At 48.2% G+C, this 20,954-nt stretch overlaps 1 protein-coding gene across 1 annotated transcript in view; it reads right to left on the bottom strand.

Moving 5' to 3' along the window:
• Positions 1-1,368: 1,368 nt before the first annotated feature.
• VWA5B1 (von Willebrand factor A domain containing 5B1) overlaps positions 1,369-20,954 on the bottom strand; it is a 79,659-nt gene continuing 60,073 nt past the window's right edge. Inside the window, exons 13-23 of the mRNA XM_077260272.1 lie at positions 19,036-19,210; positions 18,733-18,914; positions 11,517-11,751; positions 9,446-9,757; positions 6,925-7,062; positions 6,206-6,334; positions 5,744-5,818; positions 5,532-5,601; positions 5,345-5,462; positions 3,004-4,762; positions 1,369-2,936 (exon numbers count right to left, since the gene is read on the bottom strand). Coding sequence (XP_077116387.1) covers positions 4,034-4,762; positions 5,345-5,462; positions 5,532-5,601; positions 5,744-5,818; positions 6,206-6,334; positions 6,925-7,062; positions 9,446-9,757; positions 11,517-11,751; positions 18,733-18,914; positions 19,036-19,210 — 2,163 coding nt within the window. The 3' untranslated portion in view covers positions 1,369-2,936; positions 3,004-4,033. The remainder of the gene's footprint in view (positions 2,937-3,003; positions 4,763-5,344; positions 5,463-5,531; positions 5,602-5,743; positions 5,819-6,205; positions 6,335-6,924; positions 7,063-9,445; positions 9,758-11,516; positions 11,752-18,732; positions 18,915-19,035; positions 19,211-20,954) is intronic.

Raw genomic sequence — 20,954 nt, 5'->3', positions numbered from 1 at the left:
CACCGATCAGGGCTAGAGATATAAGGATTATATATTCCGGATGTTTATCGAGAGATCTATAGCTCACTGAAACCGCTAGGAGCTAAACCAAGTAGTGAGTTGCAAGGAGCGGGTTTCTCCGTATGCGGGTCATGTAACTACACCGTGTTTACGCTTAAAAGAATCCCCCTGATGTGGTGCACATCCTGATCAATGTGTCGTTCGTATACGAGGTTCATACAGCGAGCTATGTATAAAATGGTTTGTCACAGCTCTAAGAAAGGGGAGGATTCAGCCCGAGTGAGGTCACCACAGGAGGAGTGCCTTGGTTTTGGGCTGGAAGATAACTGAGTGGGACATCAGTCTTCCAGTGTCTCTTGTCCGGGATCTAGCTGCTATACAGATGTGTGATATGCATGTAGATGTGTCGCCCATCCCCCACAGCACACGGTCAGCCATGAGATGAAATGACATAACGAAATGTAAGTGTTCTTTTCAACTTTAATCCCATTTTATTTGTAATTGTACTGTATATACAATACTTGTCTTCTTTATAATATCTTTTTATACTTCTGTAAACACTGCCTACCTTTTTTAGAGTAAAATATATAAAATTACTAGCTTTGTCTCTCTTTGCTCTATAACGAACTGTCACGTCCTCTGAAGTGAATTACGCTACTAATCTGGGTTGGCTCCGGACCCGTTAATAATTAAGAAATCGGAGCTGGTGGCAGCGGGATTTGTCCTGTGCGTTTGGGATGCTTTGTAGCGACTGCAGTGTGCCCATTAGGCACTACAAAGCCTTTCTGGCGACTAATTATCCTACGTGCAGTACCCTGTCTGACCTGAATAAGGTGAGGGGAGCCAGAGAGCTGCAAGTTCCAAACCGGAACTGGGAAGTGAGATATAGATAAATCCCCTTCAGAAAGAACCAGGGGCAACCAAACAACCCCGGTTCATGACAAATTGGTGTGAGTGGTGGGGATGATAAGGGTATCCTCCCCGTGAACCGTGACACCCTTGGAGCTGGATGTGGGGGACACATACTTTTCTCCATATTAATGTCTATGGATGTAGATGAGGACAGAGAAGCCCCCGGAGGTGGATGTGGGGGGCACATACTTTCTCCATATTAATGTCTATGGATGTAGATGAGGACCGAGAAGCCCCCGGAGGTGGATGTGGGGGGCACATACTTTCTCCATATTAATGTCTATGGATGTAGCAGAGGACAGAGTAGCCCCCGGAGGTGGGGGGCACATACTTTCCTCCATATTAATGTCTATGGATGTAGTTGAGGACAGATAAGCCCCCGGATGTGGGGGGCACATACTTTCTCCATATATTGCACCCACCATGTGACTTATGAATGACGCATCACTCGGCTCGGTCACAAAGTATCACTTTACTGAACACAAATCTGATGATACAAGATCCGGAATGTTTGCTGCCGACAGACAGGAGAACAATGAGAATATCTGATACCTGATGCCAAATCCTCCGCAGTAAGAACCAAGCTGAATGACCAGAAGGCACAAGGGAGCAGCCGGACGGCGCGCAGCAAGAGATGGATCAACTTCTACAAAACATCATGGATGTATAAGACGGGATTGGTGGGCAGCGGAGACGCCCGAGGCGCAGCAGCATCTGACGACCCTCAGTGGGAGAGATGAAGCGGAATCCTTGTATATTCATGTTCTATTTTCACTATTCTCAATACCTCCGCTTGCTTTCTACGAACAGTAATATTTTCATCCACTCTAAAGAGCTGCCCTCAAACTTCTCACAGCTGCGGGTTTGTTTCAGTTGTATCCATTCTAGACAATCCTCTGTACGCTGTGCTGCTCTGATGGGTTGTTACAATGTATCAGTCTGGGGTCCAGGCCATTTAGCTTGCAGAGGATTGGCAGGACTTGATACAACTGTGACAAACCATCAGCTGAGATAAGGTAAGACATTTTCATACTTTGATAGAAAGCAGAGATCTTGATAAAATGCTAGAAAACTGTGAAACTATGTGACGTACGCATAGGGCTTTATTCGCAGAGCCCCTTTAAAATGTGAGAAGTGAAATGTGTCTGTGCTGCAAACTCTGCTGGAAGAAGTCGTGGTGACAGTCTGGGCCAAAAGGAGAAGAAAATAAAGAACATCTCCCATCAGACAGGACATCAGCGGTGAGCATCTGTCTATGACTACACTGCCATTTCTTAATAAGTTCTGCTGAACCGATACGTACTGTGATACGATCACTGTATGGCGGTAATATCAGCCTGTGCATAGTAATATCTATTCCATAACAGCATCGTTGTCAGCCGAGGAGCCCATTATAGATAGTGGGGGCCCACTCGTGTATTTGCCCCCTGCGCTGAACGACTAACTGCGCCTGTGTACGGCGCACAATGGTCACTTCACAAATTCTCCCCATCCCCCACCACCTGACGCTCCAATAAGGCTGAATAGAAGAATAAGATTGTCCCCCGCTGATCTACCTGCCATAACTAATCACATGACTCATAGTCCTGACTCCTTACAATCAGCAAGTGTCAAGGGGGCGGTGCCATGAATGTCCTTAATGACCCTCCTATTGGAACAGGATGATCTTCCACCCTCCGGCACGGTGCACATGCACACTAAAGGCATGAGAATCTCTCTCTCCATCTATCCATTCATCTCTCCATCAATAATCCATCTCTCCATCTATGATCCATCTCTCTCTCCATCCATGCACATCTCCATCTAACTCTTGTCTCCATCCATCCATCTCTCCATCAAACTCTCCGTCCATCTCTATCTCCATCCATCTTTCTCTCTCCATCCATCACTCTCTCTATATCAATACATCTTTCTCACTCCATCCATCACTCTCTCTATCTCCATCCATTCATCCATCACTCTTTCTCTCTCCATCCATCACTCTTTCTCTCTCCATCCATCACTCTTTCTCTCTCCATCCATCACTCTTTCTCTCTCCATCCATCACTCTTTCTCTCTCCATCCATCACTCTTTCTCTCTCCATCCATCACTCTTTCTCTCTCCATCCATCCCTCTTTCCATCCATCCCTCTCTTTCCATCCATCCATCTTTCTCTCTCCATCCATCCATCTCTTTCTCACTCCATCCATCCATCTTTCTTTCTCTCTCCATCCATCCATCTCTCTCTTTCCATCCATCCCTTTCTCTCTCCATCCCTCTCATCCATCTCTCTCTTTTTCTCTCTCCATCCATCTGTCGTACAGGAATGCTACACTGTGCGCTCAGCGTGTGATACAGGAAGACGATCTGTGTACAATTCTTCCTTGTCGTGAAACGCGCTGGGATGAATGTGCGCACACCGAGATATATTAGATCAAAAAACAAGAACGTAGATCTGATGTGCAGCTGAAACCTTTCCCCTCCCCCCAACAAAAAGAAACACACAGATGACAAAAAAAATCCAACAAGTTAACCTCAAACACAAGAAAAGTCCAAGACCCCATGCATAGAGCTGATCCCACATTCCTGCAAGTTATATCCCCCCCCAATAAGGACCCCACAGTACACAGAATATCACGTGGCTGTCTACACTCAGGACATTCTCACGGAGAAGACAGGAGCAGGCACGATGGGGTATCGTATGCCGTCTCCAACCACAGACTGGACAAGACCCCGCAGCTCATACTCACACCTACAAAGCTGGAAGACCCCCACATAACTGGGGATGATGGGTACGTCACCAGAAAAGGGTGGGACAGACCACCATGAGCACAAAGGGGCAAAGGACCATGCGATGATTGGAGAGCACACGTAGAAGTACACGGACAGACGGTATCAGTGCCCGGCGTCCCCACCATGGGACTAACATGCAAACAGGCCGACTACTGGTGGCTTCCATCGCTCCTAGTGGCACACCTGTCTGTCCCTTACATGGCAGGAGGTCCCCTTTAATCCCCCTTGGTGTCACCGGCAGCGTCCTCTCCTGGTACCCGCCCCGCTAGCAGCACTGATACAACTCTTCACGACAAAGCCATACCACAACACACAGACCGGTACACCCCGGCGCCATCGTCCCGTCCGCTACACGCTGCTCGGGTTGTAACACAAGACGTTGAACTGCAAATTTTCATCCCAATGTCGGAGCAACACGAAGAGCTGCTGGGCGGCGGACTTGACGGTGGCCAGCGTGCGTCCCTCAGGGATCTTCTGCCAGCACAGCCACCGGTCAGCCTTGGCGGCCAGTAGCTCCCACTCAATGAAGTAAGCTGCGGAGTTGTTCTCGAGCCAGGCCAGGGCGACGGCGGTGGCCCAGATCATGCTTTCTGGATGTGACCTTCGCTGCTCCTCAATGCTCTCCATCCACGTCTGGACCTCGGCGCCATCAGACTCCGACCCCAATCCACTGTCTGTGTGAATGGAGGCCGAGTCTTGGGCGCTGTCGGGAGATGAAAAGCGTCGCACGGGCAGGACGGGGAGCGTCAGTTCGTTCTCGGACTTTGCGGATCGAGAGGGACTGTCCAAGGCGCTGCCGGAGAGGTGGCGTGTCCGCGACGGCTGCTGGCAGACGTCTTCACCAAATCCATTCAATGTGGTATGGTGGTCGTCGTCCGGGGCAAGAAACTGCCCCGTGCCCGCTGTAGAGGGTCCGGAGTCCTTACGTGAAGGAGAAGAACCGTGAGATACGGGGCTCAGAGCAGATCGGTGACTTGTGAACGGAGACGTCCACTTGAGTTTGTCCATCGGGATGTTGGCCGCATCGGCAAAGGCCTGGTTCAATAGGAAAGCGCCACAAGCCAACTGCAGCGTGACCTACGGGAGGGGCGACACCAAAACCAGCCGTCATCTCACAAGCGGTCAGTAAAGAAGGGGCCGGTTTTACTTACATCACTGGAAACGAGAAATTCTGCAGGTTCCTTTAAGATCCCTGCTTGCTGTCAAAGAATTGGAAAGCTCATTCGTTGTTGCGTTTCAGTTATCGCAATTCCTCTTTTAGTGAGGACGGGATTTACATTCATGGATTAAAAAAAAGGCTTTTTCCATCCGCTGACAGCAAGCAGGGTTCTTGAAAATGGCGAGGAATAGAAACAAAAATGAAACCTTTCCCCTCTCCTGCCGGCAGCAGCTCTATAAAATGTTCACAAACCTCTAAGAGCTGCATCTATTGTAAAGAGGCGAGGTGGAGGGGGGAGATGCGGCTGCAGCTTCTCTCTTGCTGCATACTGTGAGGGGAGAGGGAGTTTCTCTATTCTTAGTGTCTCACCAAAAGCAGCGGCCATGGAAATTAATATTTATCTGCTTGAAACTGTAGCCCCCCATTAAACCTGCACCCGTTACAGACAGCAGCAGGATCTCCTGGACGAGAAGCCGTCCCCCGAGGATCCTGGCACTCACCAGGGGCAGGTAGTCGATGTTCTTCTCGCTGTCGCTTTCCTCGCTGCCTTTTCCGGGGGATTTAATCATGAATCCTTTGGCGGCTCGAGTCAGAAGTCTCGTCTTATTGAGGCTCAACCTACGACAAGACGAGAGATCAGGAGACCTGCCGGAGCGAACGCGAGATCTGCATGTGAGCGCGGGTTACCTGGCGGCAAACAGACTCTCTATGGACCTCTGAGAATGGGCCGAGGACACGGACGGACTGCGCGGGGCGGCTGAAAGACAGACACAATAGGAATGCAGGCATTTAAAGGGCCGCTGCAGGAAATAGTGGTCACAACACCAGTCGCTTCCTATCAGGACCGTTGCAGACTCGGCTCCGCCATCACCGTGCTCTACAATCTTCATAGTTCTCACCTTGTGGAAAGCTGCAGCGTTCCCATCCCAAGGACCCTGGGGTGGTGCAGGCCGATATAGCGCACTCGTCTGCATCTGAAGGAGAATGACCGCGTTACCAGCTGGCATCTATAGACCTTCTTTGCCCCTCACAGGAGAAGACCCCACATGACTTGGTTACCTGCAGCAGCCCCTGGGGGGCGTTCACCTGGATTTATAAACTCTGTGCATTGAGCGCCCCCTAGTGGTCACAGCTTGTGGCCAGAATTATCTCATTTATCAGGTCTGCTCACTGGGAGCTCCTCACAGCTCGAACAGGGCGGAAACAGACAGAAGGGGCTTCAGAGATTGGAGTTTTACTTTTGGGGGAGATCTAATTTGCATATTTTTGCCTCAGTTACATTCCCGGTCACCGAATGGATCTGCACAGTAAGAATCAGCCCCCCAGGACAAAAATAAATTAACACGGCAGTGAGTTCTTACTGAAAAATCGATCTTCTGAAGAGTCAGACACACATGTTGACTGCGATCGGCCCAGTCCGATGGAGAATCCTCGCAGGCGGCGACTTCCGGAGCTTAAGCTGCGCTGAGAGCCCTGTTTGAGAGCAGCACCTAGCAGGGAATGAGGGCATCCTCCTCAGTCAGTGCGAGAGGCCTCCGGACAAAGACAGAGAGAGAAAGGGCCAGACGAGAGACTCACAGTTAACACAGACAGACGGGTGCTGGAGACATGGGGTAAGAATGGTGAAAGGTGGGAGACATGGAGGGTGGGCACCATGGATTGTGGGCAATATGGATGGTGGAACAGGTGATGGGTGGAAGACATGGGGGGTAGGAAAGGTGGAGGATGGGAGAGGTGAAGGATGGGAGAGGAAGGGAGGGAGAGGAAGGGAGAGAGGTGGAGGGCGAGAGGTGGAGGACGAGAGAGATGGAGGACGAGAGATGGAGGGCGAGAGGGGTGGAGGACGAGAAGTGGAGAGAGAGGTGGAGGGCGAGAGAGGTGGAGGGCGAGAGGTGGAGGGCGAGAGAGGTGGAGGGCGAGAGGTGGAGGGCGAGAGAGGTGGAGGGCGAGAGAGGTGGAAGTCGTTGGAATTGGTAGAGATAAAGCCAAAAACAAAGGTAGGACTAATAGAACCTGGAGGGGAGCAGCATGAGATGCGGCAGGCGGAGCGGCGTGTTCCTGCACAGCGTTGCGCCGTTACCTGTGTTGGCGTACTCCACCACGCTGGGCAGGTACGAGTTGCTGCTGAGGTCTACAGGGACGAACGCCGTGTACTTGCTGATGACATTACAGGCCTTGCTGGCGTTAATGGCGTTGAGCTGGAATCGGCGTCCGACACCTACAGGGGAAGCACAGGGAGGACGGTGATGACGGACACGTGGCCTGATGTGAGGGGGATTATTCCTGGTTACGTGGGGGGGACACTCAGTGGATTTGTCTAGATGTGGCTCCGTGTGTGATGTGTCTCTTCATGAATAGGACGACCAGCCACTGAGGACCCCGAGGAAGGTGGGCGACAACCCAGTGCAAGCTATAATGGAAACCAGATAGGGAAAGGTCACGATAATAAATTGGTGCCAGGATCAACGTAGGTGAGGAAATGAGAGAAGAGACGGACCCTCCCCGCTCCTCCAGTGTCAGATCATCACAGTCAGACACTGAAGTCCCTTGCCGGGGGTTCTCTGCCTCTAAATATCTCATCCTATAACTACAGTCACAGAAACCCCATAACGACAGCCACAGAGACCCCATAACTACAGCCACAGAGATCCCATAACGACAGTCACAGAGATCCCATAACGACAGCCACAGAGATCCCATAACGACAGCCAGAGAAACCCCATAACTACAGCCACAGAGATCCCATAACGAGTCACACAGATCCCATAACTACATCCAAAGTGAGCCCACATGATCAGCCAGTGACGCCATAACTACCCCCACAGAGACCCCACAGCAACAGCCACAGAGACCCCATAACAGCTACAGAGACCCCACAACTGCAGCCACAGAGACCCCATAACAGCTACAGAGAAGCCATAACTCCAGCCAAAGAGACCCCATAACTCCAGCCAAAGAGACCCCATAACTCCAGCCAAAGAGACCCCATAACTCCAGCCAAAGAGACCCCATAACTATATCAACGGTGACCCCACATCATCAGCTGCGATCTCTTAATTAGTGCTGCATGTTGATGCACTTGTGCACCAATACAAAATCTCCAATATGGCCCCCCAACTCCCCCACATCTTCTCCAAAGGACAATTTGGGCCACGAGGCTTCATGGCAGGGGTCACCACTGTCACCTCTGATGGTTATGCCCATGCCTTTATTGACATCCAGTGACAGACACAGTAGCTCCCCCACATCTCATCCAGTTGGTCTCTCCTTATCTCAGGGGTCTTCTATATAATCTAGAATAGGTAGAAACCTGATGGATTACTAGACAACTAGGGGGGCACAATGTTTAGGGATTTTAGGCTCAGCTTAGTGTAAACCCAAGGCTAAGGCCTAAATATCTCCAGGATCTCAGCTCTGGAAATTTTTGACCTAAAACAACAATCACAGGGGTCTAGACATCACACGTCACTTATAGTGAACAAGGCCATCACTAACACTACTGCTTCACCTCTAGAGCCGCGGCCATCACTGCTTCGCCACTAAAACTTTGACCATCAATAACACCAATGATACATCTCTGAAGTCTCGGCCATCACCATCACCACTGCTCCAAGTCTGGAGACCGAGGCTATCATTGACACCATTGCTTCACCTCTAGAGCCTCGGCCATCATTGACACCAATGATGCACCTCTGAAGTTTCGGACATTATCGACACCACTGCTCCACTTCTGGAGACCGGGGCCATCACTGACTCCATTGCTCCACCTCTGAAGTCCTGGACATCATCCACACCACTGCTCCACTTCTGGAGACCGGGGCCATCACTGACTCCATTGCTCCACCTCTGAAGTCTCGGACATCATCCACACCACTGCTCCACCTCTGGAGTCCCAGCCATCACCAACACCACTGCTCCACTTTTGGTTCCTTAGTCTTCAGTGACACCACTGCTCCACCTATGGAGTCCCAGTCATCGCCAACACCACTGCTCCACTTTTGGTCCCTTAGTCTTCAGTGACACCACTGCTCCACCTCTGGAGTCCCAGCTATCACCAACACCACTGCTCCACTTTTGGTTCCTTAGTCTTTAGTGACACCACTGCTCCACCTCTGGAGTCCCAGCTATCACCAACACCACTTTTGGTTCCTTAGTCTTCACTGACATTACTGACCTATGTCTGGAACCCTGCCCATCACCATCACCATTGCTCTACCTCTGGAGCCCCAGCCATCTCTGACACCACTGCTCCACCTTAGGAAAAAAGGGCATTCAGCAACACCGCTGCTCCACCTCTGGAGCTCCAGCCATCACTGGCACCCATGGAGCGCTGGCTTTGAATAGTTAGTATGGCCGACCCGTTGGGGTCTACCATTACATATTGTGAGGTCAGTTGCTTGGGATCTCCCTCTATTATTTTGCTAATACTAACACTACTTTTGCTGTGGTGCCGCCTCATATAGTGAAAGGTTTGTGGGGTTTTTTGGAAACTGCAAAATCAAAACGTTTCCACCGGCTACCAGTGAGAAGCTTTGTACAGCAGTAAATAGGGGTGCAGTGAGAATTGGGGCCTTATGATGAGGTTCTGCATTTTTTATTACCATGCTCGATCTCACTTTCTCTCTCAGCCAGCTGCTCAAAGTCTCGAATGATGGACTTGGCCGACAGATGATGAAACGTCTCGTTCCACAGGTCGCTCTCGTCGTCGTCTCTGTTCTCCCGTTCCCTGAAAAGCTTTTGGATGTCAAATGCGATTTCCCACTGCACCGGATGATTGCCCTTCAGGCCCCTGACCACAGCCTTGCACATAGAGGTCGGGTGAGAAGACGGACTCTTCATCCCAGAGATCTTCTCTTGAGGGAACTCCACTGAAGACGCCTCGGTTTCGAAGGTGAAACATGGATGATGACAATCTACGAGAGAACAATGCAGGACAATGACTCCATGTGTCAATACCCTGATAGACAATCACATTACCTATTTTAAAGGGGTTAATTGACCACCGCCAATGGCCACTGGAAGCCTTGAACCATTTCCAAAACATGAGGTAGGCCAGGTTCCATCTTACCAGCATATGGACAACCCTACCAGAGGGGCTTTGGCCCCAACTCATCATTCGCATTATTTGTTTTTCGTGACTTATTATTGATTATTTAAATAAAAAAGGTGCAAATTAAATAATGAACGAGGCAAAAAACATAAAAGTCCCTAATAGAAGCATTTTTACTCCAGAAGAAAGGTGCAAAGACGATGGTGAATCGGGACCATATTTCTCAACACCCTGAGACAATCAGCCCTCATTAAGCCCCTATATTGCTCCTCAAGGGCGGGTCCATTTTGCCTCAGGACCCCCACAGTGATCTGCATTATACAAGCTATAGAAGAGGTGTTGGGATTTCGAGGTCCTAGCTTTGCATCCACCCGTGGAGTAAAGTGGATCTGGCTTCCAGTGGGTAGGTAGTAGTACTGGCGGGTCATCGAGGCCGTGAAGTATGGGAAGGGCCATATGTATTTTGCGATGGGACCCTGAGACCCTCCCTCTACAGTGAACGCCCCTGCAGATACCCACATATTCAATGCTGTAGTATATTTAGCCACATTACTCAATAAAACCTCTTTTCTCTGTGGATTTCTTGGGTGGGTGAGGGGCCCTAAAGCCTCTTTTCTCTGTGGATTTCTTGGGTGGGTGAGGGGCCCTAAAGCCTCTTTTCTCTGTGGATTTCTTGGGTGGGTGAGGGGCCCTGATGACAAATTATACCATGTCCGGCAGCATCCTGGCACAGAGTGGCTCGTCTACAGCAGAGCAGATCAGTTTCAACGAGCCATTGTATATGTACGGCATTTCCCACACACTCCGAGAAGAAGACAATAAAAAGTAAAGCAACAACCTGGGTATTTATGCTGCGGGTCTGTGTTTTATGGATGAATTATTATAATTATCACATTCTGTATTATTATTACAGCTGCTGGCGGAGAGTTACGCTGCTTGTTTCATAAAGTCTATGAATGAATCCCCCGAGGAGCTCGGCTCATTCATACAATCCCGCACTAAATAATGAATGGCCGCCTCGCAGCGGGGATCTCCAGTGCACTTTGATTCGCATCCTGCATTATTCACCGGGAAATGTGCAAATACAGAAGAATATTCCTGGCCTGAACATGACTGATCCCAGACAAGCAAGCAAAGCCCAGCTTATACCGGCTGTACATATATAATTATATACAGGAGATGCTCAGGTTATACTGGCTGTACATATATAATTATATACAGGAGATGCTCAGGTTATACCGGCTGTACATATATAATTATATACAGGAGATGCCCAGGTTATACTGGCTGTACAAATATAATTATATACAGGAGATGCCCAGGTTATATCGGCTGTACATGTATAATTATATACAGGAGATGCCCAGGTTATATCGGCTGTACATGTATAATTATATACCGGAGATGCCCAGGTTATAGCAGCTGTACATATTTAATTATATACAGGAGATGCCCAGGTTATAGCAGCTGTACATATATAATTATATACAGGAGATGCCCAGGTTATAGCAGCATGCTCTTTATTATTAGATGGATGTAATTGTGTTTGGTCGCTGAACGCCATGTAGCGCCTCTTGCCCGCTCACACACATTAGTACATGGACTATCAAGGATAGCCTCACCCAGGTCTCCCGGGCTGCAGAAAGGCTGACTGTCCGAGGAAGATTTCAGAGAGAGAGTGGTCTCCTGCTGGGTGGAGGGATTTCCTGTGTTTGATGCTTGCGGACCCTCATGTGTCAGTGGGGATTCCCAGTCATGGCAGAAAGAAAGGCAGCTCTGCTGAAGAAGAGATGGCCGCCTGGCGCCAGCTCCCCTAATTTTTGTGGTGCTGACAAATGGGCTGATGGATAGAGACGACTGATGGAATTCAGACAATGGATATGGGGGAGAGAAAAGATGGCGGAGCATTACTATCTTATAATTACTGGTGAATTTCTGTAATAACTGCACTCCAAACAGAACAAATTTCCTGATCTTACTGTCTACCGTATGTAGTGACACCATTAAATCACCGGAGTATCTACCACACCCGATAAATATCCTCTTGATACAATGCCATGACCGACTTTCCGAAAGAGTTCGAATAATTCTGGTGGTCATAAATAGACTCTTTAGAAAGAGTTAAAACAAGGCCTGGGCTGGTGGTCAGGTTAGAGATGGCCATTACAAGACCTCGGTTAGGGTTGGTGAAAGGGTTGGTCAGTAGACAGGCTGGGTAGGTGGATGGTTAACACATGGTCATTACAAGGTCTAGGTCTCGATGTTGGTCGTCTCTGAAAGAATTACTAGAATATCTGGGTTGGTGGATGGCTCACACATTGTCAATATAAGGTCTAGGTCAGATATTGGTTGGCATTGGAGGCTGGTTTACAGGTGATCATTACGAGGTCAAAGTTGGGTCTCGATTTAAAAATGGCTTATAGATGGTCACTACAAGGTCTGAGTTGGTGAATGGTTTACAGAAGGCCTGTTTTGATGTCCATACAATTCTTGGATTAGTAGCTCATTTGGACATAGTCATTAAAAGTTCTAAGTTAAAGGTTGGTTTAGACTTGGACTTGAGAAGGTTGCTGATCAGTTTGGAAATGGTCAGTACAAGGTCTGGGTTGGTTGTTGATATAGATATTTCAAGGTCCTTGGGGTGGTGGTTGGTTTATAGATGGTCATCACAATATTTAAGTTAGTTGTTTGGTTTGGAGATGGTCACTAGAATATTTGGGTCGGTGGATGGTTTAGAGACTCCTGACAAGGTCTGAGTTGGTGGATGGTTTAGATATGGGTTTGGATTGGAGGCTCATTTAAAGCTGGCCATTACAAGATTTCCCTTGGTTGTTGACTTAAAAATGGTATCAGTTGGTAGATGGTTTAGAAAATGCTCGTTTTGTTTGATGTTTTTGGGGTTGGTGGTTCAATTGGACATAGTCATTAAAAGTTCCAGATTGGTTGGTTTAGATATGTTCATGAGAAGGTTGTTGATCAGTTCGGAGATGATCACTACAAAGTTTGAGTTGGTTTAGATATGGATATTACAAGGTCTGGGGTGGTGGTTTGTTTACACATGGTCATTACAAGGTTTGTGTCAGTTGTTGGTTGGTTTGGAGTTGGTCACTACAACATCTGGGTTGGTGGATTATTTAGAGAAGGTCATGGCAACGTCAGTGTTCATAAATGGTTTTGATATATGGGTTTCTTTTGGAGGCTGGTTTAAAGCTGGTCAATATAAGATCTGTATTGGTTGTTGATTTAGAGATGGTCTGGGTTGGTCGATGGCTTACAGATGGTCACTACAAGGTGTGGGTTGGTGAATGGTTTACAGAAGCCCTGGTTTGAATGAGGTTTGGAGATAGTCACTACCAGATTTGGGTTAGTCCTTGGTTTAGATATGAATAATACAAGTTCTGCTGTGGTGGTTGGTTTATAGATGGTCACTAAAAGGTTTGAGTTGGTGGTTGGTTTCGTCATGGTGATTAGAAGGTCTGGATTAGTTGTGGCTTTAGGCTTTGACAAGGTTGGTAGTCAGTTTGGAGATGGTCTCTACAATATTCAGGTTCGTTTAAACATGGTCACTACAAGACCTGGATTGGTGGTTGGTTTAAAAGGTCTGACATTTTTCTTACTACTTGAGTTGGGGGTTTGGATGAAGTAAGGACATTAGAAGTAGGAAGTTCTTCTTGCTCTCGGTTGTTGGAGATCTGTTTCGGGAGCCACATAGCTTATCTGGTGGTTGACGTAGAGTCATCGTTATCTTTTTTCTCTACTGTAATTAACCAATATGACCACTAATGATATCAATAGTTATTGCTACTATTGGCTGGAGTTAATGTAGGGAACGGAATGGGGTCTGGTGAAAGTTTGTAAACTGTTAAAAACTTCTAGAAAACCTACAACTTACGGCCCTCCAGCTGCCATAAACTCAGTCCCGAAGGGCAGGGCGTGAATGGTGGTTGAGAGGCAGAGGCTGGAGATCACTAGGTATGCAGGATATTTCTGCAGATGTGGTAAGTACTTGGTTGTAATGTTTGGAAGCCTGACCTCCGGTCTAACCTATAAATGTACAGTGTAGACACCCTGCACCAGTAATTATAAAAATAATGAAAAAAAATCAGGGGAACAAGTGGGATTTTTTTTTTGCTACCGCCATAAAAGACCATGGAAGAAAAAAAAAATCCATTGTTTCTGATTCTTGTCATTATTTCTCTACATTGTGCCAGGCAGAGTGTAAACTTTATAAACTCTCTGATATAACGTCATGATGAAACATTGTCAAGATTATGGAAATACATTGAAAACAAATTATTAAAAGCTGTGGATAACTACAGATACACATAAAAAGGTAAACAATGCCCTTAGAGGGGCTGTGACACCCACCTTCTGTATCATGGACGTCTGCAGTGTTCCTTCTTGTCATGATTATGTGTTTTCTGACATTTCTGTAGGACGTTTCCGTCTAATGATTTTTTCTTTTGCATTTTAAACATTTTTATAAAGTCAAACAGATTAAGGTGAGGTGGAGGCGCTGTTGCACTAATTCTTATGTCTCTGGTGGTGGCGAAGAGTGGTACTGCAAGTGATTCTTATGTAAGATTCGTAAGAAACGTCTTGCAGAAACGAAAGAACCAGATTATAAAGTAGTGAGAACCTCTGCGACAGATTATATTTATTTACTCCATCCGCTTAGTATAAGTCTACTGTAAGTTTGCTACTTACCTTTCATAACCCTAAATACTGTTCATTACATGACTCTGTATATTATGTTTAACCCTATCACTATCATCTATACCCCCTGTGGCGCTCCAGGTGTTGCAAACTACAACTACCAGCAGACCCTAAGGTTGCCCTTGTTGAAAGTTGTATTTTTCTTTTTCTATCAGCCACTGCCATGAAGATGTAGTACATTCAGCTGCACCTCCGGCTGCTGCTGTAAAGCTCCTTAGCGAGTTACCACCGTATTATAAATCCTTTTTTCGGAGTTGGTGCATCAGTTTTTTCCTCTCCTACCTGTATCCTACAATTCCCAGCCCATTTCTGTGCAGATCCTTTTGGTCAGGAGGAGCCATCCTCGATCTTGGCTGATGACCCTGCATTGTGAGCCGCCATTATTTGGGTATTTATCGCCAGGTGTTTCCCTGGTTCTCGCTGCAATAATTGACATTTGGTGGGAAATAAAAGCAAGGGGCTGAAAATCCCCCAATTTCTATTATCTCTGGTGGTTAATGGAGTGATGGTGGCCCCTTCCCTTTCTATGTGCTGATGTTTGAGGCTATAGCACAGGCTGCATTTAGAAGAGTGTTTGACGCCTTTTCGCACCCATATTACGGACACAACACCCCGACCAGCCTGGTGACAACACCCCGACCAGCCTGGTGCATTAGAAGGTCCTCAAAAGCCTATAGTGACATAAAATGGGCGTCATATAAATGCAAATAAAGTCGTCCGTATCTTGCCTGTCAAAACGTGATCTTCCTATTGGCTGAATTTTTACTTTCAGAACATGTTGGGTCTCTTCAAACCAGTTGGGAATTCGGTTGGAGAAGTTTCTAGAATGTTCTGCTGTCTTCTGTACCGTCCATGCAGCGATTTTGATTGCTTTCCCTGGAGGAGACGGTCGGACTTTGTAATGACTGCGGAGGATTATATAAGCCATTCTAAGACTCATGCCCTTGGAGTGATTTGGGCGCTAGGCTCCTTCCTCAGTTCTGGGATTCGTGTATTTGGATTGGTTTTGGCACAGGGCTCCTTTTTTGGTTAGAGATTCTTTCCCCTGGCATGATTTGGACATTGGACTCCTTCCTCGGTTATGGGATTTGCGTCCTTGGTGTAGTTTTGGTGCATGGCTCCTTTCTCGGTTTTAGGACTCATGCCATTAGAGAGGTTTGAACATTGGGCTCCTTTCTCGGTTCTGTGCCTTCTGCCCAGGCGTGGTTTGAGAATTAGGCTCCATTCTTGGTTTTGTGTCTTTTGCCCTTGGAGCCTCATGCCCAAACCACGCCAAGGGCAGACGACACAAAACCAAGAATGGAGCCTCGTGCCCAAACCACGCCAGGGTCAGAAGGCACAAAGCCAAGAATGGAGGCTCGTGTCCAAACCACGCCATGGTCAGAAGGCACAGAACCAAGAATGGAGCCTCGTGCCCAAAAAACTCCATTCTTGGTTTTGTGTCTTCTGTTCCTGCGTGGTTTGGGCATGAGACTCCATTCTTGGTTTTGTATCTTCTGTCCCTGGTGTGGTTTGGGCACGAGGCTCCATTCTTGGTTTTGCATCTTCTGTTCCTGGCGTGGTTTGGGCATGAGACTCCATTCTTGGTTTTGTATCTTCTGTCCCTGGCGTGGTTTGGCCACGAAGCTCCATTCTTGGTTTTGTGACTAGTGCGCCTGGCGTGGTTTGGGCACGAGGCTCCATTCTTGGTGTTGTATCTTCTGTTCCTGGTGTGGTTTGGGCACGAGGCTCCATTCTTGGTTTTGCATCTTCTGTTCCTGGCGTGGTTTGGGCATGAGACTCCATTCTTGGTTTTGTATCTTCCGTCCCTGGTGTGGTTTGGGCACGAGGCTCTATTCTTGGTCTTGTATCTTCTGTTCCTGGCGTGGTTTGGGCAAAAGGCTCCATTCTTGGTTTTGTATCTTCTGACCCTGGCATGGTTTGGGCACCAGGCTCCATTCCTGGTTTTGTATCTTCTGACCCTGGCGTGGTTTGGGCTCGAGGCTCCATTCTTGGTTTTGCATCTTCTGCCCCTGGCGTGGTTTGGGCACGAGGCTCCATTCTTAGTTTTGTATCTTCTGTCCCTGGTGTAGTTTGGGCACGAGTCTCCATTCATGGTTTTGTGACTCGTGTGCCTGGCGTGGTTTGGGCACTTTGGCTTTCTTTCTCAGTTGGGTCTGAAAATTGCAAATGAGATGGATCGAAGGCTTTAACCTGGGCTTTGTTTCCATGGCGACGCAGGAGCAGTTGGCTGATATGGTGGCCCCGTATCTGAGCAACTTGCAGGGAACATAATTCACTAAGACAACAGCAAAGAGGCGTCTAGAGACGAGGTGCTCAGAATCGGAGAGATAGGTAATTAATGTAATAGCGTCCCCCCCCCGACCTCCGCGGCTCCTGATGCCTCCTGGGAGGTGGTGATCGGTATTAACGACAGTGTGTGTGGGGCTCCATGCCTCCCGCCGGGTTCGACAGTTCTCACAGATTCTTTCTTTTACCTTTTCAGTGCCGGCACGCCTCAGGTGGTTACAGATATGACACAATGCTGCCGTTGCAGGTGTAGAAAGGGTTAATGGTAGCAGTGACGCCATGGTCCGGGTCTCAGCTGGGATGCCATATTATTACATGTGAATTATTTACCGGCCAGATATGGATTTTATTGTAAGTGTTTTTCTCATACGTATGAAGCCGCATCGCCCTTAGAGGAAACAAATGTAATCCAAGTGGATGGCGAGGACTGAAGCGGCGCGTCCTCCCGGATATCAGCATCCTGGATATATTGCTGTAATAAGCGGAGTGCAGGAACATGGGAACAACAGGGCCTGAGAGGCACCATGTGCACGGCGGACGCTGTTAGACTGTAAGCTCTGCAGCCTCACACTGACCAATGTTAAAGGTCAATTTACCTTACTAAATCCCAGTATGGTCGCTGGAATGGTGAGGTCACAGGGTGAGGTTACAGGGTGAGGGCGGTGAGGTCACAGGGTGAGGGCGGTGAGGTCACAGGGTGAGTGCGGTGAGGTCACAGGGTGAGGGCAGTGACGTCAAAGGGTGAGGGCAGTGAGGTCAGTGTAATGACAGTAAAGTCACAGGGTGAGGGCACAGAGTGAGGGCCAGTGAGGTCACAGGGTGAGGGCTGTGAGGTCACAGGGTGAGGACAGTGAGGTCACAGGGTGAGGACAGTGAGGTCACAGGGTGAGGACAGTGAGGTCATAGGGTGAGGGACAGTGAGGTCACAGGGTGATGGACAGTGATGTCACAGGGTGAGGGCAGTGAGGTTAGTGTGAGGACAGTAAAGTCACAGGGTGAGGGCCAGTGAGGTCACATGGTGAGGGCTGTGAGGTCACAGGGTGAGGGCAGTGAGGTCACAGGGTGAGAGCAGTGAGGTCACAGGGTGAGAGCAGTGAGGTCACAGGGTGAGAGCAGTGAGGTCACAGGGTGAGAGCAGTAAAGTCACAGGATGAGGTCCAGTGAGGTCACAGGATGAGGGCTGTGAGGTCACGGTGAGGGCTGTGAGGTCACAGGGTGAGGGCTGTGAGGTCACAGGGTGAGGGCTGTGAGGTCACAAGGTAAGGGCAGTGAGGTCACAGGGTGAGGGCGGTGAGGTCATAAGGTGAGGGTAGTGAGGTCATAAGGTGAGGATAGTGAGGTCACAGGCTATGCGGAAGGCCGGTTTGTGATTGGGTGATAACCACCAATCGACCAAACCGCTGCACGTCCAGCTCTGCCTTCACCTACTGTATCCTCACTCATCCCTTGTAGATTGTGAGGCTCGTGGGCAGGGTCCTCTCTCCTCCTGTACCAGCTGTGACTTGTATTGTTTAAGATTATTGTACTTGTTTTTATTATGTATACCCCTCCTCACATGTAAAGCGCCATGGAATAAATGGCGCTATAATAATAATAATATCACAAGGTGAGGGCAGTGAAGTGTAACAGGTCAGTGTATGATTGTGATGTTCTGGAAAAAATGGTGATGTCACACAGTTTATGCAGACGGCCAGTCTGTGATCGACTGATGATGTCACAGTGAGGTCACAGTTTATGTAACAGGTCAATTTGTGATTGGATGATCATAAATGTTAAATAATTCTCAGAATTTCCTCTTTGAGAACTTTTCTTGTACATCGTGTCACGTGGTACCTGAGACTCATGAGTGTCAGCGCTCGTGTCATCTGTACCCTGAAGTTCCTGGATTTCGATTCTGCAGAGGGGATTCTTCTCCTGGGCTGTGCTGGGGTCATGGGCCGCGTGGGACCTTGGCAAAGGCTGGTGGTCGGCAATCTGACTGGTGCTGTAGGTTCTGCACTGGAAGCCGGGATCAACTGATGGAAGAGCAAACTGGAATTATGGATCTTGGTCGTGTGGCTCTACCCATCCTCTGTGCTGAGCCTTCAGCATAGTGACCTGGTGCCAGTGACCCATGCCTGGCGCCGATGACCTTACCACACTCTCCAGCCAGATCCTCTTTGCCGTTCAGGAATTCGGAGTTCTGCTCTGAGGGAAGACCCCCGTCTTGTTGACCCCTTGACCCTCCACTTCCAGAAGAGTCTTGGGACTGAAAAAATACAGAACTTCCCGACTCCTGAGAGCGCATCATACTGTATCTCCGCCTCTTGTCCTGGAAGGAGAGAAGATGCAAAAACTCATGATGACATTTAAAGGGTTCTCCATCTCCACTCATGGTTACAGAAAATTGGTTAAAAAACAGAAAGACAGAATGGGCATAGCTTTGCCCCGATAATCCTTTTTTCCTCTTCTCTGCGCCTTATTTAGTCTCAGTTCTGAATTATCTGAGAAAGACTGGTTGCTAGGGAACTGCTGCCTGGCAACTCATTTGAAATGTTGTTACAATGTATCAATAGCAACTAGAAAGAATGCAGTGACACTGCCTCAGCCTAGGTTTCCCAATAATTAATTATTCTTAATTGGTCAGACATTCAGATGGCTCCGTACAAGATAATGAAAACTATAAGAAAGGCGAAGTTTTGGAGATGCCGTCGCGCTTGATCAGAAGTTTATAGTTCGACTTAAAAGAATCCCGAGAAATGAAGGTTCAGATTTCTGTCTCGTTACGACTTATTCCGTTTCCATGGTGAAAACCAAAAAGCTGAACTGCAACTAAGGAGAACTGAATATGTGAAGCCTCGCTGTGAGCGGAGAGCGGCTTCAGGAAAATTAACCATGTCCTTGCCCAGCGTGGATTTCTCCAAGAGGAAAATCTACAGCTCTTGTAAACCACAGGAAAGAGTTAAAATCAGCCGATAAGTACTACAATGTAGCAATGACAAACATATCACAGCCTTTATGTATTTTGTAAATAGACCCGAAATTCTGTGCTGAGAGCTAATTTTAACACTTGTACTGCCTTCAGCTGCCACTTGGGGGCTCCCAGGAGTTGACTGCAGACAGTTCTAATATTGATCCCAATGTATATGTTGTACGCAGGAAGACTATGGCCCTTCTGAGTGCAGCCGAAATGCTGGTAGTTTGAAAAAGGGAGAGGCATATTTCAGGTCCCTCCCTATTGACTAATTCCTAGCCTAATGTACTGGGTGACATTAAAAAAAACAACTTGATTAGCCCTTGGTATAGGTTACTGACCCTCTTATATACTTGCTAAGTAGCAAACAGGCAGACTATAATACAACTTCAGGGCTGCAAACGCTAGCAGTGAATAATCCCTTTAAGTAAGCCCCTCCCCCGCACATTAAGTATATAATCCCATGCGTAAACCCCTGACTGCAATTGAAATATCTAATAAATAATAATAAATTCACGGGGTGAGAGTATTTTGGGCATTTTGTGAGCAGAGTTACTTAGTAACGGAAGATTTCTAGGAGCGCCGTGATTCCTCCCCCCTCTTTATCGTTTGTAAAGAGCAGAAATGTGCGCTTCTGAGACCGGAGCGTCAGGGACACATACAGGAACCCAGAGCAGAGAGAATATTGGTATGGGCTCAGCTACAGAGAGGGTCCACGCTCCAGCAGAGGAGAAAAAAACAATTTAATTCAATGAGGCCAGAAAGGAACATGGACAACAGAAAGCGCTGTATGCACATTGTGAAGGTCCTGCGCTTCCTGCAGCCTCTGCTACAAGGTCCTGTACTTCCTGCAGACACAGATACAAGGCACTCTGCTTCCTGCAGCCACTGCTACAAGGTCCTGTGCTTCCTGCAGCCACTGCTACAAGGTCTGTGCTTCCTGCAGCCACTGCTACAAGGTCCTGTACTTCTTGCAGCCACAGCTACAAGGTCCTGTGCTTCCGGCAGCCACTGCTACAAGGTCCTGTGCTTCCTGTAGCCACTGCTACAAGGTCCTGTGCTTCCTGCAGCCACTGCTACAAGGTCCTGTGCTTCCTGCAGC

This window comes from Ranitomeya variabilis, chromosome 4, assembly GCF_051348905.1.
Source record: "Ranitomeya variabilis isolate aRanVar5 chromosome 4, aRanVar5.hap1, whole genome shotgun sequence".
Classification (NCBI taxonomy): domain Eukaryota; kingdom Metazoa; phylum Chordata; class Amphibia; order Anura; family Dendrobatidae; genus Ranitomeya; species Ranitomeya variabilis.
Note: the sequence above shows the minus strand (reverse complement) of the source record. Positions and strands in the feature narration are given on the sequence as shown.